The 21,921-nt window shown below is 39.5% G+C and overlaps 1 protein-coding gene across 2 annotated transcripts in view; it reads left to right on the top strand.

Moving 5' to 3' along the window:
• Positions 1-17,365, top strand: part of iqca1 (IQ motif containing with AAA domain 1) — a 32,187-nt gene extending 14,822 nt beyond the window's left edge. Inside the window, exons 10-19 of one of the 2 annotated variants that reach the window (XM_043241237.1) lie at positions 3,976-4,082; positions 4,393-4,491; positions 6,579-6,646; positions 7,001-7,083; positions 8,780-8,887; positions 13,746-13,945; positions 15,508-15,594; positions 16,275-16,452; positions 16,563-16,801; positions 16,905-17,365. In XM_043241237.1, coding sequence (XP_043097172.1) covers positions 3,976-4,082; positions 4,393-4,491; positions 6,579-6,646; positions 7,001-7,083; positions 8,780-8,887; positions 13,746-13,945; positions 15,508-15,594; positions 16,275-16,452; positions 16,563-16,801; positions 16,905-17,057 — 1,322 coding nt within the window. In that variant the 3' untranslated portion in view covers positions 17,058-17,365. Of the gene's footprint in view, positions 1-3,975; positions 4,083-4,392; positions 4,492-6,578; positions 6,647-7,000; positions 7,084-8,779; positions 8,888-13,745; positions 13,946-15,507; positions 15,639-16,274; positions 16,453-16,562; positions 16,802-16,904 lie in introns of those variants that run through there. The other variant, XM_043241238.1, reaches the window with a different exon arrangement.
• The last annotated feature ends 4,556 nt before the right edge of the window (positions 17,366-21,921 follow it).

Here is a 21,921-nt window from a genome sequence, read left to right on the forward strand (position 1 = left end):
TTGACGCTGTCATTGCTGCTGTTGTAGCCAAGCAGTTATATTTTGCTATTTTATAATGTACATTGTTTTATTGTACATACCCAGATCTGCCCCGCGTCATACACATTTCAAGTTCAAGTATGTAAATTCAAAACTTCAGTTTTGCAGCACAAGTGCGGCGATTTGGATGCTGTAGAAGGGAATCTTTCAGTACCGCTGTTGTAATGCTGTACTTTGGACTGGAAAATCTTCAGCTGTAAACTTGCAGGAAGCAATTATATGCCCAGTCAAAGCTGCTTAATTCTTTTCGTTAGGATTTTTCCTCTAAACATCACCTTGCTCTGTCTACGGAGCAAAGGGTTACATTCCTGAGGAATGAAGCTTAAAGGTGTAATGAAAAGCAGAGATCAGAGCTTACCTCCCAAATATTTGACACGGTTGAGTGAATAGTGATCCATCTCACAGCGTGTTGCTTATGTCTGCAATAACCATCAGCTAAATTGCTGTCATCAGCATCGTCCATAGAATACAATTACATTAAATGATGAAACTGTCAAATGTTAGTGAAATGTTGCTGGTTTTTGTTATTTGCATCGTCTCCCTTTTGTATAAAGATGTGTGTGTAAATGTGCACTTGTTGCGTAGGCCTACTTTAAATCTTAAAAACTGTATGCAGATGCAAAAAAAGTGCCCTTTGCTTTACATAACATTTTAAATAATTGTTTTAATCTTTTATCCTTTTTGTTCTGCGTTAACTAACAAAGTAACTGTAGTGCAATATTGCTTTTTAAATATTTTAACAGAAATGATACTGTACTAAAGTATACTTTGGTTCACCCTAAATGCGGGTCAAGAACTTGAAGTGTATTTAAAAGATGACAGAATAATAATGAACCCCAAAGAGGTGTAAGTCATACACTGCAAGAAATAAGTGTAATTTTAACTGTATAATCTTATAAAAATGCTATGAAAAATTCAGATTTTCCCAGAATTCCCTGCATAAGCATGTTGCTTAAATAATCATGTTGCTTACATTTGGGATTGATATTTTTATTACATTTTAATTTCACAGACACTTCATTTAGTTATTCGAAACTTGTGTGGTGAACAGCGAAGTGAACAGCCATTCTGAGCTCCTAAAAGATTTGTATGATATGTTCAGCAGACAAACATGTTTAAGTCCATGTCCTACATCCGGCCTGTCAGACAGCTAATTAGAGCCGAGGGTCTTGGCTGCGCGAGTTAATCGGCAGCACACTGTTTTATCAGCTGTCTGTAATTGGGATATGATCATGTGGTGGGTTTATTTAGTTGTAATGAGGCGGAAAGGTGAACACCATATTTACCCAGAATCAGACAATAACCAGCATGATCTCTAGAGGGACAAGCTCTGTTGGAAAAGTCACCCGCACTGCAGTTGAGAATGGCTTATAGCGAAGCCAAGGAAGTCATTTGTAGTGCTCAGGTTAAGACTGAAATTGCCTGTTTGGACTTGTCTGGCGCTTGCTTCCCTCTCGCTCCCTTTTTCCCCCTTTCCCTTCCTGCATCCCAATGTCACGGTGCACTTGCTGGATGTGACCGATGCATTGCATTTTAGTCTCTTGGCAGAGAGAGCCGCGTTAAGGAAGTGTCTGTTTCTTGCTTTTAGCTGAATGACCGTAACAAACAGGCAAAACAGGCCGGCAGAAAGAAAGCTACTCCGTCTCCGCAGACTGACCGGCATACAAATCTTCACAAATGGTACAAAAGACCATACCATGAAGATAAGTGGCCAGTATGGAGCCTGTTGGAGGAGATACAGCTGACCACCCTCCAGCCCTGAAGTGTTTTTACATTCAGTCTCCATATGGTGGGGTGGCAAATGTGTTATATATACACACCATGTTCAGTCAGAGCAGATGTGTGTGGCCACCCCCCGTCCACAAAACTGGCCACCATGGCAAAAGTTGTTTTGCTGCGTTTCTGTTCATCCACAGTAGTGTCTGTTCTTCTTGCACCGTGTGGGGTTGAAGCATTCTCAGAGGGCTTCGGTGCCAATAAAGAAGGTTTAAAAAGCTGACCCCTAACAGTCGTGTGTTTTCAGTGGAGTTAGGTGGATGTTGTCTTTAAACAAACAGGCCAGGCTGCGTGAATGCATCCCTCTGAAGGAGTGAGGCAATTATGTGGATCGTATTGCCCCGGGATGTTTGGAAAATGTGACTTTGAAAAGGAGGCTTTGTGGACGACAGTTTGACCTCTGACCTCAGCAACAGATCTCATTTCAAAGTTTGATGCTTATTTTTAGGTTTCACCAGACTGAGCTTTAAAATCAGCGGCCTTTGACCTCTGCGTGAACTTGACAGCACTGATTATTAGAGCTGTGTGTAATTCAGAATTTAGTCAGCATTTGAACCGAACTGGTGGCAGGAAGTATAATTGAAATTACACACAATTTGGAATTTCCTGAATTGCAATTCTAAGAAATTTTAACAAATGTTCGTCCACCCTCGATTGTAATTCTGTCTGCAAAGCTCCTGACAAACCAAACCAACAATAAAGAACGAGCAGCGATGAAAGCTTACTGTGTTGTTGCCTCATGTCAGCTAAGCCAAAAATTTGCACTTGAACACACAGCAAAGACCGACAGTGCCAACAGCCAACTCAGCAGGAGGCAGCAGTCAACGTTCGTTATTCAAAAAGTGCAACCAAATTTTGAAATCCAGATATACAAAACAAAGCAGCTCTTACCGTTTTGAATATCAGTGCACCAATGGTCAAAAATTCACCAACATGGTCCAGTATCGATGCTGTAGAATAGCAAGCTTCAAAACTTGAGCTGACAGACGGTCAGTTTTCCAACTTTAGCCTTCTGCTTGGTGTGTCACTTAAAACTTTCTAAAAATGTGTATATCAGGAAAAAAAGTCGTCAAGTTGTCGCTGTAGTTTGGATCTTGTTTTGTCATGGGCCCTGTAAAACTTTCTTCGTTTTGACAATGATTGCTCCCCAGAGGTCAATGAGTGTTGACATTTAGAACTGTCCATTTTAAACTCCTGCTAACCGACTTCTTCAAATTCTGTGTGCAGCAGCACTGACCTGACAGCTCAGGGTTTCATTATTGTAGACAATTCAAATTACGTTTAGACAGGAACACCGATATGTACAGATATGTATACATTATTGCTCAGTAATTATATTTTATTCATTTTTAAACAAAAAATGAAGGGGTCTGTACTGTAGCTTTAAATTCACATGTGAATTCCAGTACTAGTTATGTTTTGATTTTTAAAGGCACACTAGTGTTTATGAGACTTATGTAGTTACATAAGTGTTCGGTGTAGCTCAAACAGTAGGGCATTTTTATCATAACTGATAACAATGTTTTTGTTGAATTCAGCTGCTTTGGTTACAGGCATCTACCAAAAGTACAAATATTTTTTAACACTTTCACAAACATTTGTCCTGTCAAGTTTAGATTAATTTTTCTGTTTATTTCCGTGCATCTGTGTGATATGCAAATGGATAAAACAAGGAAAAACAACTTCAGACTCATTGTGAAGTCAGAACCTGCCTTTCAGTCCAGATCCAGTTTCCAAATCAACCTGGCATACTGCCTTTAAGCCGGGACAGGAAGTGGGTGGAAAATGGACTTCCTGTCAGGATGTGGCTCGTGAGAGCGCAGCACGGAGTACAATCGTATGCTACGTTCTCACCCAGACTACAGCACCTGTGCTTCCTCTACGCGGGAGCTCTGACTGAGGCTCAACAGCCCTCTCTCAGAATTGTTTCCTCCTTTACACAGAGTGCTGACTGATGTTCTCCTGGCTTTACTTTGATGCTTTGTGTCCAACTCAGATTTGTTTTCACATGTCAGAAAGTGTCTATATGTTCTGCTCTTTAGATGAATGTAACGTCAAACATTATGCCGTTTTCCTAATGGTTTGATTATATTTTCCCTGCCGTTGCCATGCGTTTTATTTAAATATATACTTACCCTGTGGATTTGTTTTGTGTTGCAGAGGTTTGGCATAACCGTGAAGAAAAACAGAACTTCCTTCAACGTTTTGATGCTCAGTTGGTGCGTGAGGAGAAGAGATTGGAAGTTGAAGAGGAGCTCAGAGTTCAGGTGGGAGCAGAGCTGTCATCGGGGGGGAACCAGGGGCCTGTGATGAAGGAGGCCTAGTAAACACATATTAAACCTTTCGAAAGTATGAGGAATGGGGCCCTCAGCTTCATAATTTTGTCTTGTACCCCTGTGAATTCAAGCCCTGGTTGGGAGTAAAGAAATCAACACTCTCTCGGCACTACATTTTATAAAAGTCATAACACTCTATGAAAGCAAAACACCTCAGCTCCTTCACCTCCCTTGTGGCCTGACTAATTCCTTGCATTTTTTGACTTTTTTCATCTTTGGTTTTATCTTTCTCAATCTTCAGGTGGATGAACTGATGAGGCAGGAACTGAAGAACCTCAAGCTGGTGGTGGATAGAGACAAGGGAAAGAAAAAGAAAAAAGTCAAGAAAAGTAGTAAAAAGGTGAATGGCATGCATACTTCCTTAGATAAGACCTTAAGCAGATTCTAAATGCCCTGGGTGAGTGACAGTGTACAGATGCGGATGGTGACTGCTCTGTAAACCCCTGTAATGTGTCGTTTAGTCTAGATGGATGCAGATCTTGAGATGTACTCTCAGCCGTCTGTTTATGCACCTTGTGTGAGGGGCCCTGGGGTCATACAGTGATTTGCCCTTATGACCAGGAATGTGGGCTGGACTGAGAATTAGTAAAGGTGTCTTGCCCTCGTCGGCTTGTGTTTTGAGAGGGCCCCTTTTTCCCACCTTCTCTACCACACACACACACACACACATAAGCAATATATGTCTGGCGAAACAAAGACATATATGCCTGGGTACACTCACACACACAAGAATGTTAAATGTGACTTATTGACACTGGCATTTAAATATGCTTCCATAAAATCCTAAATCCAGAAACAGTGCTATCAGAATGTTGCTACGTTACGACTTACTACATCACAACGGTCCATACTACACATTCAAAGTGCACACAATAAACATGAATTATTATCCTAGCAATATCTATACAGAATAATAAACATGGACAGAGATAAATGTGAATGTGTGCGTGGCTGTTTAACTGTGACCTGTAAATACATGTGACTATATAGGTAATAAATCCATCTCTGTATTTCCTGCAATTAGTCAGTATTGTGTCTTTTTCAAAACAAGGCGATGAGAAAAAGGCCTCATCGCATGCCTGCACAAGAGCTAGAATTCCTCAAGAACATATTTGGCACTCTGCTTGAGATGTTTTACGCTGAGAGGTTTTGACAGCTAAATCGGTCACAGACGCTGTCTGTCTGATGTGTGTAATTTATACACAAAGATGTTTTATCATTTATCATCCTGCAAATTCAGGCACACGCAAAGCACATTCAGCTCTGTTGGCATAAGGCTGAATTCCATTTTCTCATAAGGTTGGTGTACAATGAACCTTACTGGAATTTAGGAAAACATTCAGTGAATTTTGGAAGCCATGCAATTTGGGTAAAGCAAATTAAACATTATGCAACAGGGAGGGTTTGTTTGTTAAGTGAACATGCGACGCCCAACTTGAGCTAACGCTAGCAGGAGTTCGCTCCGTCTGTTATATAATTGCAGGCATCCGTGTGTTTTAGGAGAAAGCTACTGACTTCTCCGTTCGCAGGGTGTTTTCGATCCTAATATCATTGACTCACAAACTCAGTCCTGCCAAGAAATGATCTAAAGTTCTCCATAAAAAATGTTTTGGGGGGAATCACAGTACAATCAGTCCAGTGGCTTCTGAGAAAAGGCAGTGGAAATGTTCTATTCCTCACCCAGTAAATATTTATAACGTTTGGTAAAGTATCATCTGAGAAAATACCTGGCTGCTTGTCCTGCTAGTCTGGTTCGTTTGTGGTTTGTAAAAGTCCTGAATTACAGCAGGTTCCAGGGTGTCTCCGGCAAAGCTGCATAAAAACGGTTATAATAACTTTTGGCACTCCAGCGGTTAATAAACAGAACTACGTGTGTGTTGTGGAAGAATATTTTAGCTGGAACTACTTCTCTCAGTTTATGTCTATGACGAATCACACAGTTACTGGGCTACTCCACAGCTGTACCAACCCAAATCAGTCTAAACAGTCTGAATATAAAACACTTATTACAGGTGTACTTTCTGAATAATCAGGAAAACACACACGTCTAGTGACACACAGTGTAATCGATCTGTCTGTTAAGTGAAGTCACCAGATGTTTTTCAGGATTTCTTCATTTTAGGTGCAAGCACATATGCCACACATCTGTATTACAATTTTTCATTGAAGGGTCAGAAGATTTAATATGCTGAAACAGACATGTACATATTCCTTGCTGTTAAAAGAAAAATAAACGTCCTTTACAGTCTGACACTAATCTAAGCACGCTTTGATTCACATTATGACTTATTTCAGTCTATTTTAATACGAACCAGAAACATTAATACTGATACTGTCATGTGACAAAATATTTTACTACCCTTCGTGATTCATAATTATTTTCGTATCTCGTTGTTCATAACTAAAAACATATTTTCTTCGCTTTAGAAAAAAAAGAAGGGGCGGAAGGCTGGAAAGAAGAAGAAAAAGAAAGAGAAGGATCTCACAGCTGAAAGGTTGGAATAACCGAACCGTTTTAAAATGCAATGTCTGTTTCACAAGAACATCGTAATGTGGTTTAATCATTGCTAAAAGAGCACATTTGACCCCTGCCACTGAGAGATGTGGATTATATGTTAGACACCAGTTCACTGAGAGAGTTTTGCAAGGGAAGGATTGTGTCTTTGGAAAGTGCTCAGGGTTTGGAGCTCAGGGGGTGACTGGCGGACATCCATGTGGAGCAGAAGAATTGAACGCTGTGATGTAATAGAAGGTTGCGTCAGATACAAAGCATGACTGATCAGGTTATCCTCTTGTTTGTAATGCTCTTTCTCTTGTACTTTCTGTCTCTGTTTTTGTTTTCCCTCTAGGACCATAGAATCTCTGTATGAGGAGCTCGTAATGGAAGGCGTCATAATCAGGCCAAAGAACATAAAGTTGTCAGATTACATTGGTAAAAACCAAACACAATCACATCACTTCTTTCTAGTCTCAGGCATTTCGTAATTACCACAAAACTGGTTTCATTTGGTCAGATCTGCATTGAATCAAATGATAGTTCCAAAGCCGTTTGACTTCCTTTATTATGGTTCCTGATTTTTTTGGGCCTGTGTGGCACAGATCAGATATGACCCACGAACATGTAAGAAGGAGAAAACACGTGGATTCCAACGTTCTCAGATCAGTTTCAGGCCTCATTCAATTGTGGAAATAACTGACACGTTTGCATCTGTGATGTTGTGGACAGATCGGATACTGTGCTTCCCTGTCAATGCAAGTTGTACGTCATTGAAAAAGAGACAGTGGCAAATGACTCAAGTGAATCAACTCAAGTGAACACAAACTGCCATTGTGTTGTTTAGCCAAATGCATAGTGTAATTGTATTGGATATGGATCACTTTAAAAAAGATGATGTAAACTGTCATCAAAGGAATCTGAATAGTGCATCAAGAACTGAAGCGTAAATGTGTAAATAGTATTTATGGATGAACTATCCCTGCTTAACCTAAACTATAATACCTAAATTAAAAAAACATATATTTAATTCCGTTTTGAATATGTAACATTTCACTTGTAAGAACAAATTATTCTAATTGAATAGTCTATAAATGGTGTATATACTTCTATGAAGAAATATAATAGAATTAGCAAAGTTAAGCACAATTAAATAAATGGATACGTTTGTTTTCTTGGATGATTTATTATAAAAACTATTTAAAAAAATTAAACTGTCATTTTATTTTCTGTAACATTTATTATCATTATTATTATTACTACTACTACTACTATTGGAAAATCAGATCTTATGTCTCTATCGATGGTACCAGAAAAGACTAGATCTTGGTTTGGCAAAACAAGTTGAAGGCCTCTTAAGAATCATTGCCTCCCCTCAGTTTCCTGGCACAGTGTAAGCCCACATGAAGAGAGAGACTCTTGTCCCAGTTCAATGGCTGTGGTCACACTTTTTGACTGCCTCTGAAGTCATTTGCTTACTAAACATTTCAGTATTTCTGCTGATTATTCTTGGAAATAATTAGTATAAATCACATAAATCACCAAATCGCATAAAGTATATAAAGTCCATCTCAAACTTTAAAGTGAGAGTTTATTGTACATTGAGAGGTCTTTCCTAAAACAGCTTGCAAAAACAGCTTTGAGTGGTTTTCATGTGTTACTATTTCTTAAGCACACTGAAATCAGAGTTAACTCAGTCGCATAGCAGCTTAAATGATGTTTTATGATGCAATGCAATGGCCAGAGATTCTAAAGTGACTTGATCACAGACACGTGCGCAGTGCTGAATCACATCCCTGTGAACGTGTGTGTATCACAATGGAGTTTATGACTCATCAACGGTTCAGTGTAGCAGCCTAATGTTGCTTTAAAACGGCACAAAATATGAAGCCTTAACATTTTGTTTCTGTTTAGTGTTTTCTTAGAGGAACAGGGTGTGGCGTTTCAAGTATAGAAACCAAATCGACTGTTATGTGGTGGAATAACTTTGTTACTCTAACAGTGTTTTTTTACATTCCATGGAAACCAGGGTTGTAACAGTGACGCGATTCAATGCTGGCAAGCAGCCATTTATGTCTGATGTTTGAAAACATATGTAAAGCAGTCTGGCAAATGCTTTTCCTTGTCTCTCCAGGCGAATATAGTTACCTGGGCACAACATTGCGGCAAGCAGATATTGAGCCCATGCCATCTCTGTCTGATGTGAGACAGCTCATGGCTCTGTATGGCGTCCTGCCTCTGGGTGAGTGTAACCAGCTCTGACTAGTCAGGCCTAGGCAACACTGCATCTCTTCATTTTAGTCATTTTAAAACTGCACAAAACACCTGGTGTCTGGTGCTACTCTGGTGATCTCACTACAATGATATGTTGTGCTGGTCTGCAAAATGAGAGATAAATATTTCTAAATAAATATTTATGTATTAATAGGCTATAAACATTTATACCCACAGTCTAGCAATTTTTTGCATTCCAAAGAACATTAGCCTTGTAAAACATAACAATTCATTAATACGTTAGTCCAAAGTATGTTTTAATTGCTACCATGTATTGCAATGTTATTGCAACAGTTAGCCCTTTTTTATTCATTCACTCATTCATTCATTCATTTTCATTAAGAACATACAGTCTGAGAATTAAGTTGCTCATGTATTACAACCTAGTTTTTATGTATTTCTTTCAAATATGAACAAAGCTAAACCGAATGCTTTATAAAGCAGCAAACAGCTTAACACTATAATGTCGAAGAGGTCTTTTAAGGGTAAAAATGTCACCATTGCGCTTAAGAACTTCTAGGGAACTTTATAGTCGCATAAATTTTTCAGGAGCAGTACTATCAGATACATGCACACATTTAGATATGTGTGTGTGTGTGTGTGTGTGTGTGTGTGTGTGTGTGAGCAGGTAACAGAATGCACTCTGTCTGCCCTTGTGAACTGTACTTGACCCTAATAAGCAGCTCACGGTCTTTTGTAACTTTCTCTGGAGCGAATGCTTCATTGCCATAGCAATGTCTGGTGTCCCGTATCACAGTATCAACACCAACATTCATGCCATACCACTCGCTTCTCATTTAATAACCCACCCTGGCTCAGAGAGATCAGCACAGGGATGAGGCGGATCATACACACTCCGTCCTGATGGGCTGTAACCTTAACAACACTTTGCAGGGAGAGTTAGGCTCCCCCTCAGTGATTCATGTCCCTAGGCAGAAAAGGGTTACCACACAAACAGAGTTCAGTGCTAAAACAGCAGCGGCAAAACAATCACACACAGGAGTCAGGACGTCTATATCCCTAAAGAGCTCTGTGGTATAAGAGAGTCAGAGGTCTCTCCAGAGGCCCCTCATTGCGGCATTCCCAGTGGAGAGTAACAGATCGTCTACACTGCAGGTACAAACCTGGATAGCTCCCGGTACAGCAAAAGCAGAGCAAACTAAATCAACGTTTTACCTCACCCCTACAAGCTCGCTTTCATCTGCCATCTTTGATAGCCATGGCCGAGATCTCACAATCTAATGAACAATCAATGCGTATGGAACCCCACACAAGTCCTCATTTTTTTCTTTCCTGATTTTTCTTCACACTAGAATATGCATCACAATATGGGGAAAAAATAAGTTTAGTTGTGACTTCACAAAGGTAGAGAAAAATCTTCACAATTCTTTACCATTGCTGTCAAAGACTGTGGCTCATGAAACTTAGCGGTGTTATTACTTTGTAATAATATACTAACACAATATCTGGTCAGTTTGACTGTTGAATGTGGTTTATGCATTTACAAAACTGGCTTTACAATTAAAGTATTAAGTATTATTCTATAAAACAAAATGATAAGCGTAAACCAACATTAGAGGAAATCATTCTGGTCTTAGCTTGCTAAAAAAGAGGGACAAAGAGAGAGAGGAAAGGTTAATCCTAAAATGAATTACCCACTTTCTCAATTCCTTCTCAGTTCTAACGAGACATAAATGTGTGTTTGATATGTATCCAGCCTTGGCCTGAGGTATCAAGCATTGTTAGAGCTACCCACCAGGTTTCATTTTCTTCCATTCATTTTTTTGTTCTTGTGTTATTACCTACCCATCCCTAGAAATAGAATAACTCAAACCGTTTTACTGGGCGGACCGGAGTAAATCTGATTTGAGCATATTAAATATGGCAGTGGTTGTCTGTGACAGTGTGAAACGTGTCATTTAGAGCAACCGCTTTGTAGTGGGTCGTAGAAAAGCGCAGGTTTCTCACAGTGTCCCTCACTGAGCTTGTCCGTGAACCATTTTATACTTGATAAACTTTGCAGATATTTTGAGGCCAAATTGACTTCCTCTACAGCACAATGGTCCTTTTAAAAGAGCTGTCGGGGGAGATTGGGAAGTGTAATTTCGTTTTGAATAATCATGTTTAAAACGGTGCTAGGGAAGTGTACACACATTCATTCACTCATTCACATAAACACAGGCTGCGCTCCATTCTGCACTTTTACAATGAGCAATAACAGTAAGAACTTCCCTGGTGATGGTGGAGTCCATACAAGTCCAGCGCACAGCAATGGATGGCTAATACGTTCCTTTGAGAGACACATTTCCTCAAGGGGGCGTTTACTGGGCTCTCTTTTTAACTCTCTTTTAAACCACACGCAAAACAAAGGATGTTTATTTAACCTGGACCGTTAGGATAGAAAGTTATTTTTTTTAAATGATTAATTCTGAGGATTCATACCTAAACAAAAGAACCTACAGCCTTTATAAATATTTTCCTAAATTCTTATTCAGCTTACAAAAACAACTGCGATCCAACCTCACTATCCAGTTGAAACAACTGAGCCTTGTTTGCGCCTGTCTGGTGAAACGTCATTTAGGTACTGTATCTCGATAGCTAAGCTTAATTCATTACCTTAGAAGCATTTCTTCACTTTAAACTTTGTATAATGAAAAAAAAAACGTTGTCAAAAGTAAAGCATTACAAACTCATCCTTTTTTTAATGCTTAAAATAGTCCACAGAAAGAAGTAGGCCTATTATACCACTTGATTGTGATTTTAGATATTTTGCTCGAATTTGAAATTAAATTCTGGTAATATTTAGGATAGGATTTCAATTAGGATGCATGCAATACTCGGCTAGGGGGAGATTTTTCTGTGTGCATCGCCCCCTGCTGCTTACAGATTTTAAAGGAATAGTTCACCCAAAAATTAAAGCTCATTCAAGATGTAGCTTTTTTTAAAAAAAACGAATTCTGAGAAATTTAGCACTACATAATTTACTCACCAAAAATCACAATAATAAATGAGTAGCGTACATGATTACAGCTCATTAATTAATGCCTTGTGGGGTGAAAAGCAGTGTGAGAAACAAATCCATCATTCAATTTTAAACCATCGACTCTGGCCAAAATATGAGTACTGATAGACTTATAAATGATGTTTGATCTGCATGTGCATATTTCTCTCCTGATTTAAATTAAACTACTTTTCTTTTCTTACTTTTTACTCATACAGCGTAAATAAGGGTTTAAATGTACAGTTTCGTGATGGATTTGTTTCTTACAAGCGCACAGCTTGATACAAACATTAACTGATGGACTGGAACCACGTTTATTGCTCGTGGATTATTGTGGTATATATTTTTTCATCAGCTCTCATTCTGACAGCACCCATTTACCACGTATAGTAGAATCCATTAGTGAGCAAGCGATGTGATGCAAAAATCTGTTTTGATGAAGAAACAAATTCATCTGCAATATCGTGGATTGCCTTCACGGGTAAGTACATTTTCAGCAAACTTTCTTTTCTGCGTGAACTATTCCTTGAAAGGCCAACGGTTTCTGGTACTGAGATGTCAAAGAGAGCTGGAAATGTAAGGAAAAATACAGAATATGAGCGAGTATCGCTACAGTTCTTCCTATGCTCTCCATGCCTGCCTCTTATCTTAGGGCAGGTTACACATGCTTCTTTTCACTTCAAGGAGTAGTCCACCCAAAAGACTCTCCTTCATATCACTCCAAACCCATATTCATCCGTGGAGCACAAAAGAATAATTTTAAAAAATGATAATGCTCTTTCTATTCACTTACAATAAATATGAACTGAGACATTCAGGATACAAAAAGAATGTTAAGAATAGGCTATAGAAAGTAAAAGCATTCCCTACTGTAATATTTACCAAAACTTTGTGTGATGACCAAACAGAAATGTGAGTTTTATTAATTCCCCTCTGGCATTTAACATTTTTGATTATTCCAATATGTTAACTAATCAGTTCATTCATTAAAAAGCTCCAACTCAGACATTGCTACTTCTATCATGAACACAGCAAGAACAGATGGGGGCATGCCAAGATTTTCTGTGAATAATGACTTACTTAATAAAATGTTGTCAAATACGGACCAGCGGTATAGATTTACAGTGCTTTTGGGACTCATTGAGAACGGAGACGTGATATTGCGCAGCACCTGTTACGTGCAAGCGTTCCATCTGTGCGGACGTGTTTGTTTGTGTGTGTGTGTGTGTGTGTGTGTGTGGCCGGATGTTTATGTGTGCGCTGGTAGCCATGTGTTTGCGTACGTACATCTGTGTGGTCTCACATTAATGCCCGCTCACTGCATCCTGAACTCAGTCCAGCCCAAGCCCTTTTACCACGGCATCCATCAGAAGGATCTAACACCACCTGCGTCTTAGCCCTAGAGAGCCATTAATGTATTGTTCTTCTATTACTGAGCACCGGCAGCCAGAGAAATCAACCTTTGCTGACACAGACTTCCTAATCAAATGTGTATAGAGTTCGCAGGATAGTTCCTCCCTGTCTTTAGATATAAATTAACGATTGGGTGAGGTGTATTAGAGTTTAAACAGCTGGAGTCAAAGGGGATTTTGCTTCTTTGTTACAACAATATTATATCGCAAATTATCTCGCAATGCTCTTGAGACGACTTTTAAACAATTGCTCTTATTCCACTGGTGTGTGCAGATGGTTATCTGATATACTGTATTTGTGCAGAATAATGTCAGTAATATTAACGATGATAAAAGCGTGAGAGGTCAAGATCGACGATGGGAATATAGAAAAAGGATAGAACGCTCACTGCTCCCTCTTTTGGTCTCCATAGGCTCTCAGTGCGTCCATGAAAGAGGGCCCCTGATCCGGGCTCTGCTGCTTACGGGGCCGGCAGGTGTTGGGAAGCAGATGTTGGTCCATGCCCTGTGCACCGAGACTGGGGCGAACCTATTTGACCTCTCCCCCGCGACGCTAGCTGGCAAATATCCAGGCAAAAGCGGACTGCAGTACCTCCTTCACGTGGTCTTCAAGGTGAGGAGAAATCATTTGAGGCCTCTCTCTAAAAACCTTGTGGGAATATAGAAAGCCAAGATTCCAATGTCGAAACCCCATAAGCTTCTTTAAGCTCCGCGTGTCAGGAAAACCGATAGAATCAACACATGTGATTGATTGCGGTGCATGTACTGTAGCTTCGCGTCAGGATTCATGCATCTTCTAAAATGGAGTGAGACTTCGGGCTTTGCGTGATGTTTTTCTGTTTATGAGAAATATTCTGGCATGGCTTCCAAACATAAACACTAATGCAAATGGAAAAACGTTCCTCTCTGTGTCATTATGGTAACAAAATACTTTTAAAAAGACGCTGTTTACTTGATGCTTAACATTTCAAGAAGTGTTTAGCACTGTGCATAAGTAAACTCGCGTGGTTAACCTAGAAGGCCAAAGCTGTATCCCCACATTACCTTTAGTATTAAAGCTTTAGTAATGAATCGCTGAGCATAGATAGCTCATATAAATAAAGCGCTGTGAAATTGGCCACCAGGATAGTTTATTGTGGCCGTATTTGTGTTCATAAGAGAGGGAAATACCAGGCTTGGAAATTCTACTTGAAGAACTGTTCCTGAGAGCATCTGGCACAGCAGATAAACAAGGCAGGATGATGAAGGGGGATCCTGAGATTCTGTGCTCAGCATTGTGTTGGATGGTGGTCTTTCAGCACCTCTCCTAATGCACGCTGGGAATAAAACCAGGTGCCAACATGACTTCCTGCTCACTTAGCATTTTTTGAGATGATTCACTTCTCCAAACTTTCCTTACAAACAGTAGATGAAGGGAGCGCTGTTCCTTCTAATCTGTTTTTGCCTGCATACACTGATGTTGCTGCCGCGGAGACCAGAACAAATCCCACTAAAACAAATCCGCAAATCCAGAAGGTTAAACTGAAAAATCTGTGGGAAAAAAATGAGCTAGTGATTTTTGAATTAGAGCTAAATGAACGAGCAGCGTTTCAACCGGAGTCAGTGCCCGTATCTGTTTGATTTTCATTATGGAACTGAATCAGAGAAATCTTGTGTGAAAATATGCAGCGCTGATTAATTCGCTACGGACTGCATCGTGAAACAGAAGCCTACAGAGATTTTCATAGCAGTGCTAAAAAGAGTTCTAACATACTGACAATTTCCAAACGCATAAAAGCCAACAAAGGCCATATTTTGAATCGGAAATCAAGACAGAAGGCAGAAACATCCTACTATGGCATACTAACACATATGTATATATATATGTATATACACACATACAGCATGTATTTCTTTAATCAAAAACAATGAAAATTTGAGGGAACATAGTTTATGCATGTATGAGGTTTACAGAAAACGTTTTTAATCAGTAGTGAACAGGACGCACTTTTTTTAATAAAACATGCAGTCACCTCACTAATGTGGTACCATGTGTTTTGGGGGCAGTGTTGATTACAGTCGGTGCTGTTTCTTCTCTGGCTGATAAGTGATTGTTTGTGAGTGAAAGAGCTGATGATTGTTTGCTCTGCTGTACCGTTTGGCCCGCGCTGGAGGAACACTGTGGTGTTTTGGCAGGTGGCTCGGCAGCTGCAGCCCTCGGTCATTTGGATCGGCGATGCTGAGAAAACATTCTACAAGAAAGTTCCAAAGCTGGAGAAAGAGGTTTGTCTACCAGCGGGAAGAGAACATGTCAGCTTATACTCACAGTCAGTAGAACAAGCGCTTACTAAATAAACAAATACCTTTCAGTCCATCCCAGCATACAACTCTAATACCAGACCATCAGCTGTGATATTCTTCTTCATTTGTTTAGTCCTTCATTCACCGTCATCCAAGGCATGCAAACTCGTTTGTAAAAACGTTGTCAATGTGAGAAGGTGGCCTCTGCTGACCTCCTGTGGTTAAAGATGAAGATACACTGTGGTCATTTTTGTAGTACTGTAGCTATGACATATTTTTTTAGGCCAAGCTGGAAATAAGCATCACCCTGATTTTTCCACAGGCTTTTGGATTATTAAGGAAAATAAGCTCTGTCACCACCAAAACTTTACAATTTCTACATGTTTTGTTCATGATCACATACGAACACCAAAAAATGGATTTTAAAGCCTAAATACACATTTGTGACGTAATGAACTATATATCCCCAAAATAAAATGTAAAAACATATACTTATGCTAACCACAGACATTGTTTCAGGCATTTAACCAAAATCCATTAAAAAAAACCTCTTGACTTTAAGACAATGGAATCAGAAGTGCTGTAATGTTGACTCATTTTGAGGTTTTGGCCTAAAAAAAATATCCCTCCATCAGCTTTTTCTTCATCCTGTTCATTTCTAGATGGAACCCAAAAGACTAAAGAAAAACCTGCCGAAGGTCCTGAAATCTATTAAACCAGAGGACCGTGTGTTAGTGGTGGGGACAACTCGTAGACCTTTTGATGCAGACATAAAACCTTTCTGCAAAGTTTACAAGAAGATCATTTTGATCCCTAGACCAGATTACGCTTCAAGATTTAGTAAGTAAACACCTGTATATTTCACGTAAATGCCGACATATATTTCAATTTGCATTGTAGGCACATTATATGAATTTAAGAGGTGGCAAATGTATTTTTTTAATGTTCAGCTCTGTGGAAGGAGCTGCTCCAAGCAGGTGGTGCTCAGCTGGACCCTAAGCTGGATCTGAGCTCTCTAGCTAAAGTAACAGATGGTTACACTCAGGGTCACATCCTTCAGGCGATCCAAACTGTCCTGAACTCTCACCGCCTCAACCAGCAGACCAAGAGACCCCTAACTGCAGTGGAGTTCATCCCCCCTCTCGCAAGACAAGATCCTGTCTACAAAGAAGAGGAAGAAGCCTTTAAGGTCAGCTTTTTGTGACGATTTCTGGACGGGTGCATGTGTTGAACGCAGCTATATTTATAAGAGGGCTGAGCGTACATTATGTCTGTGTTTTCTGTATTGACAGGCATGGTACAGCCGGACCCCTCTGGGGAAGAAACGAGCGCGAGCTGCCAAGGCCAGCGAGCAGGAGGGTCACAAGAAAGGGAAAACTAAAGGAGGAAAGTCACAAAAGAAAGAAAAGAAAGGAAAGACTAAAAAGAGAAAGAAAAAGAAGTGAAAATGGACACTTTTGTGCTCATCCAATCAGAGCCTATATCACATAGTGCCCCAGTTTCTCTTCTGGCCAGCAGAGGGCATGATAACACCTCCCAAACAGTCTACTTGAATCTACCAGTACTGTGTGCTCAGTCCATTTCTTTTTTGTTCAACAAGTACATTTTGTGGAGTGTTTTTTGTTTGACTTTGGTTCTCATCTGTGTGTTTTCTATCAGCATTGTGTATCTTCTCTACAGTTGTACTGTTGGATAATTATGATTTTTCAGACTTGAATAAAGGACTTTGCATTAGTACTACTATGCTGCTGTAGTTCACTGCTGTAAATTTGGCATTTTTATGAATTAAATAGTTTTCTAGGAGAAAAAAAAATAAGGTTTGGTTATATAGTTTTGCAATAAGAATTATTAGGACATCAAGTAACAAAACTGGGTGTATTGTTTAATATCTATTTTGCGGTACTTGTTTTAATAATGTGATTTGACCTGAAGCCAGAGAGCCATTAAAGGATAACCTTGAAGGGCAATTTGTTTTTAGAGAAAAACAGCATACCTTTCATGCAAAAACATTTTCAAACAAAGCATTTCATTAAAATATAGTTTATCAAATTTTAGCAGTTAATTTTATTATATAGTAGATTTAATATTTATACTCACTGTATACTCACTCACGTTTACTCACTCTTATGACAGTCCAAACATATGTAGAAAATTCCACTGTATTTTTTTGTCCATACAGCGGAAGTCAAAGGGTTATTGTGTACTGTTACTGTGTATCGTATAATATAAAGAAAGTTCTGTTTGGAATGAAATGAGGGAGAGAAAATTAAATTAAAATTAGTTTTTATGGGTGCAAAACACAAGCTATATGAAACTAAAGAATCCTACGTGACCGTACGGAGCTTACTGGCCCATGTGATCTTCAGACATACTGTGTCTGCCAGCAGGGCTGCAGTGCGACATCTCTGCCCAGGTCTCACAGTATTTAGTGTTCAACGCTTTGCCAAGCAGCTGACCCACTTCCCTTCCTCCTTTAGACTCCTCTTCCCATGGGAGCAGATGTCTGTTTTAAATTCCTTCATTCTCAGTAATCTGTGTGCTACCCCTTGTCTGCAACATAATCAACTCCCTCACTACTTCTCCCAGGTCATTCTTGGTATCTTCCTCTTACCTCTGTGTGTGTGTGTGTGTGTGTGTGTGTTTTGGCTTGCCTTGTTCTATCTTTATCCCACACTTTGACTCTGAATCTACCAGATCCCCTCCTCCTTCTCACCAGGTTTATAGGGCATGACAAACATAGTCACCTCAATGTGCTCTTTGTAGCTTCAGCTCACATCTAATTGAATTAATCAGAAATGTGTGTGTGTGTGTGTGTGTGTGTGTGTGTGTGTGTGTGTGTGTGTGTGTGTGTGTGTGTGTGTCTTCTAACCCAAAGAACAAAAAAAAGAGCCCTAGAGCTGGGTGACATGTTAAGAGGAGTATGTTTTTTTTTCTTGAATTGCTCATTTAAATAGGAGATGTTATGCACGTGCCCATGTGCACTGGCTTATATTTGCACACCTAATTACTGAAAATAAAAAGATGATTTGAAGTCGTCTTTTCCTGCAGTGCTCTTCATACTGTTTTTAATTAAATGCCTCGTTTGACTGTGCATTATCCTCATAGGTCATTTCCCCTACACATTTCTCCCCTTCAGGAGCGCTAATAATTAAACATTATTCAAATTGGATTAGTCAGATGCATCTTTTTGTCTCTCTGAGACCTGAGCTCAGACCTTTCTCGCCCCGTGGCCGTTGCTGTAAAATAAAGTACAGCAACTCCCTCATTTCAAGGAGCCTTTTAAACATTGTTTTGCAATTACTATTTATTTCCCTGTCCTGTGGCTTCGGGGGTCCCGGGCTTTCTTATGCAGGGCTGCCTTTCCTGCAGCAAGCGGTGACCTCTGAGCTACTGTTTATAGTGATGCAGCCTGCCTGGGTCTTTACAACTTTAGCAACCCTAGGTTTGGCCTAGGGGCTGATGGGTGAGACAGAGTCATTAAGAAGTTGTCCCTGATTTAATGGAGATTGTTAAAGTGAGCCTTCAAAAAGGCCAGATGACAGGAGATAACTGGGAAACTGACCCACAGGATAGCCTCTGTTAAGCTGTCACATTTGACTACATCCCTTTGAGCTGAGTGCACATGCATACACATGCATATGAGCTAGTGTACTGGTTCTTTTTATATGTAAAAAATTATTTATACTTTATACTTTATACTTTATACTTTAATATATATATATATATATATATATATATATATATATATATATATATATATATATATATATATATATATATAAATATATATAAAATTTACATTCAAACTGAATACCGAAACTTGAACAAAATGCTAACAAATCCGTGGACGTCTTTTTAGTTTTTGTTTAATGATGTGTCAAATGTTCTCTATAGGTGAAAGACCTGAACTGCAGGCAGGCAATTTCAGCACCCAGTCTATTTTACTACGAAGCCATACTGTGGTCTTCCTCAGAACACTTTTCCGCTTTGAAACAGTTCATTCTAAATGAGTCTTGGCCCACAGGACACGATGGTGCTGCTGGACTGTGTTCACGTATGTTTAGTGAGCATCTGCAGACGGCACGGTGGATTGCGTTTACAAACAGTAGTTTCTGGAGGTATTCCTGGGCCCATTCCTGGGCCATTCAATTACAAAATCACGCCAATGAGTGATGCAGCGCAGTCTGAGGGCCCGAGGACCACAAGCATCCATGCATTATACACTGTAGATTATGAGATTTGCAAAGTCTTTGCTGCTTAACGTTGAGAAGCATTGTTTTTAAACAAATTCCACAATCTTTTAATGCACTCAGATTGAAGAGCCATCTTTATTTCTGAGAGACTCTGCCTCTCTAAGACATCTCTTTTATAGCTAATCATGTAACAGGCCTGATGTCAATTAACTTAATTAGCTGCTAGATGTTCTCCCAGCTGAATCTTTTTAAAAAATTCTTGCTTTTATTTTGAGACCTAATGAACCTGTTAGGTGGATAAAAATGTAAAATTTCTCCATTTAAACATTTGTTCTTTATGTTCTGTTGTGTATAACATATTGGCTCAGTCTTTTGAGTCAGGTCTTATTTATTTAAATTTAAAAAGCATCCCAACATTTCCGGAATTGTATATATGTATAGACTTATGATAAAATGGCTGTTGAAATTGTTGTTTTGTTATTAAAGGAATAAATTGCATTTTAAAATAATAAAATTGTAATAATATTCCACAATTTTACTTTTAATTTTTACTTTTTTGTTTGGCCAACTTCTTATGTGAACTGCAGTTATGTAAAGTGACATACGTAAAAATCTAAGGTAAATAAACTAAATTTAATGATCTATGTTCCTGCTGTGTCCCAAACCAGTTTAAGAGGTAGGGATTGGGTCTATATTTTTGGACAGCAATGTTGATAATAAGAATAGTCTCTTATAAACTATACAGAGATCACATTTTTATCACAGATTTACATTTGTTTATTAATATGATCACGTGTAAATGACATGTACATGCATTTTGACGTTCCAGGGTCAACAAAACAGGTCTACAGTATAGGTATAAACGATGCGATAATTCACAATTTAATTTTTCTTAATTTTTTGTAAAGAGCTACTGATCTGCTAAATGCTGTCATCTGGAAGTGTGGAAAATGAGATACTATAGTAGCTTATAAGCTTATTATCCTTCCATTTGTTGGTCCAGAGATTTTTCAGGGTGCTAGATGGCGGACCTATGAATTAGCATCATGATATAAATAACGGCCTATTGATCTAATGGTAGTAAATTCGAGAGGTTTGGGCTTTAAACCTGCTGCTTTTGCGTATGTGGTGGCCTTACAGCGGGTGACATCGATGTCGTGGCGGTCTCAGCCTCATATGAATACTTCCTTTAAAAAGGCAGCTAACCGTGAGCTTCAGGAGCTCTCAGCGGGGTGGAGAGAAACCACAGTCACCTCCTTTCTGGAATAATTACGGAGAAGAGAGAGAAAGAACAATTAGCCAGCTGGGTATTATAAAACAAAGCAATTAATGTTATGCTAATTAGCCCAACATCGTGTAATTCCTTATGATTCGCTAATCATTTGTTAATTAGTCTGACTTTTTCATGCAGCAAATCAAGAGTGATTAATTCGAACATGTTCTAATATTTAAAAAATGCCATCGCGGAGCTGCACAGCGCGAGCTTAATTCGGCTTCGACCTGTTTTACACAGTGTTTGCATGCTGCGGTTTTCCACAGATGCAATAGGAGCCCTCTGAACTCACCTAAACCTTTCTAGGATTCGGGTCAGTCGTGTGGATGAGAAGCCTGGCTGTTCAGGCACTTCAGATAATCATTACTCAAACAAGGGCTTACCTGGGGAGGGGAACAGACCGGTTACGCCTTTATAAATACTTTAAAAGGTCAGCTAACGTCTGTATGACGGAGCTGTTTATGCTGCTAGCGACTCAGTCCCACAGTGAGAGTGACAGGGTAGGCAGTGCTACTTACACAGAGGGGCTGCTGAACCAGGTGAGTGAGCAATTAAAGTCCAGGTGTGCTTCATCTCAATTACACCACTGCCCTGCCACTTAATGACCAGCCAGCCTGCCCCGGTCAGAAGCTCCAGCAGGGGAATCTGGGAAATCACAGGCCACTGCTGCCGCCTTTCTGGACAGGGGTGGAGAAGCCCTAACATGACTGTTTTACGTCCTTGAGAAACAGAAGTGCAAGTGATTATCCGCATAGCTCTTTACTGAAGTCTACGTTTTCTTTTTTTGCCAGGTCAAAGCCTCACATCATTAGATCGTAAGAGACTAAGGGTATGTTTACATGA

The sequence above is a fragment of the Puntigrus tetrazona genome, chromosome 6 (genome assembly GCF_018831695.1).
Source record: "Puntigrus tetrazona isolate hp1 chromosome 6, ASM1883169v1, whole genome shotgun sequence".
NCBI classification, from domain to species: Eukaryota; Metazoa; Chordata; class Actinopteri; order Cypriniformes; family Cyprinidae; genus Puntigrus; species Puntigrus tetrazona.